This window comes from Cyprinodon variegatus, unplaced genomic scaffold, assembly GCF_000732505.1.
Source record: "Cyprinodon variegatus isolate N-32 unplaced genomic scaffold, C_variegatus-1.0 Scaffold241, whole genome shotgun sequence".
NCBI classification, from domain to species: Eukaryota; Metazoa; Chordata; class Actinopteri; order Cyprinodontiformes; family Cyprinodontidae; genus Cyprinodon; species Cyprinodon variegatus.
In genome coordinates, this window is record NW_015150694.1 from 410594 (window position 1) to 418886 (window position 8293).

Consider the following 8293-nt stretch of genomic DNA (forward strand, 5'->3'; position numbering starts at 1 on the left):
TATATATATATATATATATATATATATATATATATACTTAAAGGTACATATAATATGCTATAAAGTCCACTATATAGTCCCTGCTCTATATAGTGATTGAGGTCTGACACAGCTAGGGGCAGATTCTCCAGTTAAACAATATGTCTTTTGATGATAATGATAATTTCATTTGTTTAATGTTGAGTAAAGACAAAGTTAATAAGATGGATCGCATGGTATGCTATGCACTGTAACATGCATGAGTTATTGTTAAGAGAGCTAAAACGAGTTTTATTTCACTAAGGTTTTAAACACTCATATAACATTAACATCCTTGTGTTTTCTCATATGGTCATTACATTTTTATTACCAAATTATGACCAAAAGTCAATAAATAAGATTTAAAAAATCATGGGAAGCAGAGAACTTGGTAAGTGATCTCCAACCTTTTTGCATTTCTCCTGCAGCCTCTCCTCCTCCTACATACATACAGTACATGCCGATACATGATTACCTGCCTGAATAACTGCCTGAATGACAGAGCAACTACTAGTTTTGTTTAATGCATATTTTCATCAATTCAATATTGTAGTAGGTTTTTATACAAAATTAAAAGCATAACTTAGAATTTATCCATGCAGGCAAATCTGCTTTTCATTTGACAATCTGAACTGTTTTTTGTATGTTCTCCTGGAAATGTTCCTCTGATGCTGAATCATGTTGAATAAAGATCAGCTCTTCACAGCTGACAGGTTCTATGTTCTTAATAGATATCTAAAAGTGCAAAACTGCAAATTCCTTTGGAAAGAGGTACATAAAGAAATATCCATGGAGCTGACAGATCTGTAATCTGTACTGTTTCATGTATCTTTTTCTGACTCTATGCCTTAGTTTTGTTTAAAACAACTGATTAAGCAAGTTTCAACTGTTTGTTGGTAACTTTGGAAAAAGAAGTTGTACAGAGCAAGGATATTGAGAAAGGATAAGAGTGTTGAACATTAATTTTCATTTGCTTTTTGATTATTCTGTCCACAGTTTACACACAGCCATCTGGGAATGAAATCAGCCGGATTTCTTCATTCACTCAGCTAAAACTGTAATGCTAAAAGGTGGAATTTCTGGAGATTTAAAACATTATAGTATAAATTACCAATGAATCAAACAGAAAAAAAGAATTCATAAATAATTTTACCATTAATCAGTCAACTGCAAAAATTTTTTGATAACACATGTCTTACAATTTTGTTGTTTTATTTTCTAATTATCTTTTAGCCGATGTTTGTCCAAAAAGTTTGAGTCACAGTAGAAGTTTTTTCTTTAAAAAAAGAAATGTTTTTATCAGTTTGACTGAAGAAAATGAGTGCAGGAAAACCAGTGGCACAGAAGTGGACAAAAGACTGTATGAGAGCAAATGTACTCACCATCCTCCCGAGACTTCTGAATGAAAGCATCAACGCCGCTCTCTCCGTAGTTTCCCTCTGAGGCCACAGTAGAGACATAGTTCCAGCGCATGGACTTAACGATGTCCACCATGGCCTGGGCCTGATATGTGTCTGGAGGCACCACACGGGAAAAGAAGTCGTAGCGGGTGTTGTCACTCAGCTCCGGAGCTGTAGAGGCATAGCTCACCTGTGGTATCTACACAGATACACAGATACATTGATGACATTAGAAGCAGAAAGTGGTTTTCATTGGGGTTTGTGAAAGGATAATGCAGTACAGGCAAAAGACAGTGTTGACGTGTTAACAAAGAGGCGGTCAGCAAAGAACTTTGTTTTAGTTTTTACAAAAGATACATGTGCCATGATGAAAATTTTAAGTGTAAAAAGTGTCAAATGAAATAAAGTAAAACATAAGAAAATAAATATGAGCTAAAACCTCTGTAGCTAATGGTGATTTAACAAGAGTAAGAGAAGATCAGTAAACATCTTAAGATCCCCAAATTCTCACCGTCAGATATGTGGATTGTGTTGTAATGAAAAGAACATTGAATCTAAACAAGCAATCCAACAATAGAGCATGAGAGTAAGTTTCTATGATTTTCTGAGATAGATCTGATCTGAAAACAGTCAACCGTTTGAGATATCCAGCACTTCACAAACTGAGATTATGAGCATGTCACCCATCTGAGTCAGGGTCACTTCCTCGATATAATTAGACCTCAAGGAGTGAAAAACAATCACTTTAATGCATGTTTCGTACTCAACAAAATCTGTTTACTCAACTGTGTCTTCTTTCCCAGGAAAATGGATTATTATCGAAGGTTTTCTCACACTTAGATAGCTGTGGGTACAGATGTTTGTATTTTGCAGTTTTGTTTGTAAAGATTCCTTTGATCCCCAGAAAAAAAAGCAAAATATTTCATGAAACACTCAGTAGCATAATATGTAGGTCATCCAAATCCCAAAGCTTCGTTGAGATAATTTCAGTTGCAGTGTTTGTTATTGTGCTTCTCATCACATGGGTGACTTCACCTTCACTGTTTTTCTAATGGATAAAACTGTTTTTGTAAATTATATTTTCATCCACATGGATTGCTGAGAACAACAGAGAGAGGAGGCAGTAAGGCTTCCTGGTAATGACTCAGAGCATGTCTCTTTGATAACAACTGGCCATGTTTTTTGTGTGTCATAACAAAACCAGGCAAAGGTGCATTCTGTGAAACGTAATTTTACTGAAAACAGCCCTGCTTTCTCCTAAGATGTGTCTTTATCACGTGTAGCATTTTATTACTATAAACAGCAGATCTGAATGCAGGGACACATTCAAACAGATAACCTTTGATTAGAAACATCTCTCTTAAGGGCTATATGTCCAAACCTTTCCCAATATAATGTACAAAATGCCCAACTTAGTCAAAAATAAAACAGGCTGATTTAAATGACCTGGAATACTTTTTGTCAGCAACATATTTCTTTGAGAAATTTGTTGACCTTTCAAAAAGGGTAGGCAAAAATTTTTTCAAAATCTGACCAAAGGCAATGTGCTGCAAAGCACATTTTCAAAGCGAACAATATGAAAGAAGAACAACCCTAAATTAATCAAATAAAATTTTCAAAGTGCTACTAAAGCTGAACGCACATTTAAGAAATTATTCAGTCTTCTGTCTTTCTAATAGAGTTCCTTAAGAAATCAGACACACAAGTTCCCTTTTTTTCCTTGTTGCCGCCTCAGTATGAAAACTAGATGTAAATGTTTATGTGAAAAACTTAGACAGACAGACAGACATATTTGTAATTTGTAACTAAATTTAATTTGGCAGCAGTTTGATTACTGTAAAAAAAAAAATCAAAAAAGAGTATCTTATTCTTTAGGTATCCTAAGTCATAATGACCACATGATATGCAACCTTTTTTTGGCATCTACTTAATCCTATTTAGCTACTTTTACACAATTGTTTTATGTCCTACCATGCTAACATATAATTAAATTTACCAAATAAGTAAGTAAGTGCATTTTTTATTTTTTATTTTTTTTGTTTACTACAACTTCTGCATAACAGAAAATTTGTATGAGTTTACTGGTAAGAAGGTGTCATCGGGGGTATTTTTAAGAGAACCACTCTGCCAGCATCAGGTGTTCAAGTTCTAAGAGCAGGGCAAGAGTTGCCTAACTCATAATTTCACGTGTCTCTCATTTAAAGTTGACAACATACTGGTTGTAATTTTTTTTTTCATTCTATTTTTATGTAAAGAAATTCTATGGATTATAGAAGAAAGCCCTAATTGTGAAAGTGCCCACATAAAAAAAACAGTAAAAAAAGGTGTAAGGTGGTAGATACTAGTAAAAGGCCATTATTTTTTGTCCTGTTCCTCTCTTTTCATAAAAATAAAAAAAGACGTTCTGTTTCTGATCTATGAAAATAATTATTGTGATACTTTCCTGAGATGGATACATGTAATGTGCAAGAATCAGTCTCTTTTTTTTTTTCAAATAAATTTCTAGGTCTGCTTTTATTTACAATAACCTCTCTGTTCTCTACTTTCAAAGAATAAGCGATTCATATAGAATATAAATCATATAGTTAACATCAGAAATGGAAATAGAAATATTGGGTGTAAAAAGCAATTTTTTTGGTATGCAATTCAAATTAAAAAACATTAAAGAATGTTAATGTTTGAATTGAAATTAATTTAATTGAACTATCAACAACAAAGCAAAAAAAACATACCAGAAAGGCTTGATGTAAGATTTTCTCAGCTTTGACATCCAACATGTGCTCAGCTAAGAACTCAGCACTGCAAAGATATTTAATTGTTGTGACTATTATCAGGTACAGTGTGGGGGCAACGAAAGCAGATTTCTCTCACGCTGCGTCAGGCTGACAACCTGTCAGCTGCTGTGAAGATGACAAGTAAATTCTTATAAGCAAAAATCTCCAAATTATTCCTCTTGACAAGAGGATTTCAGGATTCCCCTGTATTAACAAGATTTTGTGCTGTTCCCAATTGGCATCACAGCTTATAGGAGCAATGAAGAAACAAATATGTGACAGCATATGTTAATTCATATTTGTAAAATATGTATTTCATCGACATATTTTGTTGAATATAACGGGGAACCTCAGCATCGCTTACATGTATTTAGATTCCATGTTGGTCCTTTAGAATTTTATGTATTTAAAAAAAAAACATATATATATATATATATATATATATATATATATATATATATATATATATATATATATATATACACACACACACATATATAGGAACAACTTCATGATGTTGATTTCCATTGTGAACATCAGACAATTTTATTTGTTTACTCCTAAGTCATCAACATGGATCTGGCCTCTTGAGAGACCCAAAAATATTAACTGCAACCTAAAGCTTTATAGCTATGCATTAATATAATTACCAGTGTCACTAGCAGTATAGAATTTGTGAGACTGCTTTCCCCATAAACATGTCTAATCCCCTTTGACTTTCCCAGCAGGTGTCTTTAACTGCTCCTTCTGCATCTTGAGTGCAGTATTTACTTAAGTTATAAGAGGACCACTGAATAGGAACAGGCATATAAAATACACAAGCTTACTATCAATGAGCAATTTCCACTTAATTCAATTTCTCTACTGAAAATATTTACAAGAAAAATTTAAGCAGCAGAGCAGCTTTTATTTGTGTTGAATGAATGGGAATTATTAATCAACCGATTTTTACTTACTAATCCTTTTATAATCAAAACTGTGCCAAAGTTGGAAAACTACTTCACTCTGGTGTTTTGCATGCTCTAAAGCAGTGCTGTTAAGTCTTCTGGCATCTGTATTGTTCTTTTTTCTCAGAGAAATGCCTGTAACCACTTCTAGATTAAAGGTGAAGTTCACAACAGAAAAAAAAAGGATTATTCACACTATGTCCTTGGTTTATGATAGCAGACGTCTCTTTAAAAAAAAATTGTTACAAAATGCAAAGCTGCGTGAAACTGCTGCACAACAAGAAGCCTCCTTAGCTCCTGCAACTAATAAGCAGATGTCTTCTTTAACACATTAATATGAAAGACATTGTCAGAAACATGGGGAAATAATATTCCTCTCCAGCTGTTTAAGGCAATGTTGAATTAAAAACAATATGTTGTGAAATCTCACTTTGCTTGCTGTGAGCTTTGGGTTTCAGCACCACTTTTTATGATGGGGAAAGGAAAGCTCACATTGCAAAAAAAAAAGCTCTTTGCTCTCACACAGCAGGAGCTTTGTGTGTTGGCAGCAACACAGCAAAGGCTGCATTATACCAAAGTACAAGTGAGTAAAACGGCAGTGCACTTTATTCAGACAGAGTAAAACATGCAGTTTTGTGGAGCATTTTGCCGGTTATATTTACTCAAATTATAACCCAAATAAATATATATATATATATATATATATATATATATATATATATATATATATATATATATATATATATATATATATATATTGACAACGAATAAGGATCCAGGATTGGTGGAAATACAAAGCAAACAAACATTAACATAGACCCAAATAAGGGAATATGCATTCCTTTCACATAGCTCTTTGATTTAATTTAGAAATTCAGGCTCGAAAAGAGCTGACAGAGGGTGCAAGCCTAACAAGAAGTTAGTGAAGTTTTGCACTAAGTGATGTGGGTAAACAGAGCACCTCTTCGATATACAGGCTTTGTCCTTGATTGCTATCAACTGCTGTTGCAACTGAAGAGAGATTAAAGTTTCACTTTGGAGCTGTCAGGGTAAGTGGAGCAGCAAATAGCAGAGCTTCTTGAATAGAAAACCAATTTCTGCATAATAATATGACAAAGAAGATACTCAGGGCTACAAAAATGTACAATAGTTGAACACAGTAAGGCTATCTGGCAATGATTTAGAATTCTACATGAATAAATAAGGACCTATTTCTCATATTATGAAAATATTTCACAACTCCTAATATTTTCATGGATTTTCAGCAAAACGTGTTATGAAGTATCATTTTTTTCTATAACACCAGTTCCCCTAAAAGGCAGATCAATGTTTTAAGATCTGGACTCAAAACTCTTAGATAATGAAAAAAATGTAATCATGAGATAACAACCAACTACTAATCCTTATAGGGGAAATTTATTAGTTTAGCCAGTAGGACGAATTAAAGTTACGCCTCTAGTAATGTCATTTAATTGAAGATAAGTAAATATTCATTAATCATAAATATAAAACATAAAAATATTTTAAACTATATAATCCAGAAAGATCTCAGTATCATTTACAGATTGTAAAACTCTTCTCAATGAACAATATAAGAGAAGTGTAAAAAGTTTCAGAAAAAAAAAATCAACATAAACATATATAGTCTACACAAAATAAAGTACAATAAAATGCAGTCTATAGAAAGATTTTAAAAAGAGGTGAGGAGGTATTCACTGTATAATACCTCAGCAGCACAAGCCTAACTGTCATCTAAACAAAACACGTGTGATGACACCTCCTCTCTGGCTTTTATGCTAAATGTAGCCCTTTTTACTTCCCAGGGTGGTTGGTAAAAGCACAGAAAAAGACACAGAGAGGAAAGGTCTGCTTCTTTGTGTTTTAATCCCAGGACCAATTTATCTCTCAACACATTTTCTCCCATTGATTATTAATGCCATTTTTCTTCTTGTATGAACTATTCACACAGTAAGATAAACAGTTTCGTACCTAGAAATGGGGTCAACCACACCTTTTCACTAACATGGAAATGTATGTTCAATCCTTGCCCAGCTTTGCTCTAATCATCGATCTGAATCACTCTTTTGTTAGAACTCCTTGGCTTGATTTTTTTTAAGCTATGAGCTTTAACAAAAATTGAACCTGTCAAGCTGAGAGGGTTTTAGAAGTAACTTCCTCCGAAAATTATACAATGAATTAAGAATAACTCCACAGCTATTCAGTCTTTTCAAGCTTGACCATGACCTAGATGACAAAGATTCTTAACAGATATTTCATATTCAAAATTTTTCAACTGCAGTGTTAAGATCCAGTAATGACCAGTCTTCAAATTTGGCAGCCCCTTGTTAGGACGTACGTCGTTAAATTTTCACAATGGGGTGAAAAATCCAAATGGAAATCAAAGCAGAGACTGTCAACATGGAGCACAGAATACGTTCTGGGGCGTCCGAGAAGTTAAGCAATGATGCCCAGGGATATAAGCGGGAATGTTAATGACTGAAAATAAATACTCTGTGCATGTTTCAGACCTTTTCATAACATTTCAATCTTTCAACATCGACCTTTAACATTTTGACATTAGTCTAAGATGAGAGGAGAATTTTATTTTGCTTATCTTCCACATGTAAAGACTGCATCAATCATCCAGATCAATCTTGGGAACTAGAATCTTTTGCTTATATGTACATCATTGCTAATCAAGTGACAGTGACTTGAATGTGATTTAATAATGGTAAACTTGCTAGTCATAGATAAAGTCACAGTAAATGAGTCTCAAAGCCAAAGTTGATCTCAAGTATTCTTGGGCAACCCAGAAGCCACATTGCTGACCTAAACATTAAACGGTGTGTCAGTGTTTCTATTCACATGGATGAGAAGTATCTTTGTCTTTTTAAAGACCAGCCAAATATTGATTGCTTTGCTGCACTTCTGCTCTGCATGGTCAGATGGGATCCAGAAGCTGTCATCACTTTGATTTTGTCCAGTATTGATGAGACAAATGACCTTTTCTTTTTACTGAGTAGAGCATTTTTCTGACCTCAGACCGTATAAAACTGCTAATGAAATTGGAGAACAGACTGCTCACATTATTTGGTATGTGTATATATATATATATATATATACAGTATATATATATATATACAGTATATATATA

At 33.6% G+C, this 8293-nt stretch overlaps 1 protein-coding gene across 2 annotated transcripts in view; it reads right to left on the reverse strand.

The window, feature by feature from the left end:
- The window catches only part of grm4 (glutamate receptor, metabotropic 4), a 228651-nt gene that overhangs the window by 103886 nt on the left and 116472 nt on the right, over positions 1 to 8293 (reverse strand). For both annotated transcript variants that reach the window (XR_001481423.1, XM_015381787.1), the window contains exon 3: positions 1401 to 1617. Coding sequence is in view for 1 of the 2 variants with exons in the window: in XM_015381787.1 (XP_015237273.1) it covers positions 1401 to 1617 (217 nt within the window). In the remaining variant the exon portion in view is untranslated. The remainder of the gene's footprint in view (positions 1 to 1400; positions 1618 to 8293) is intronic.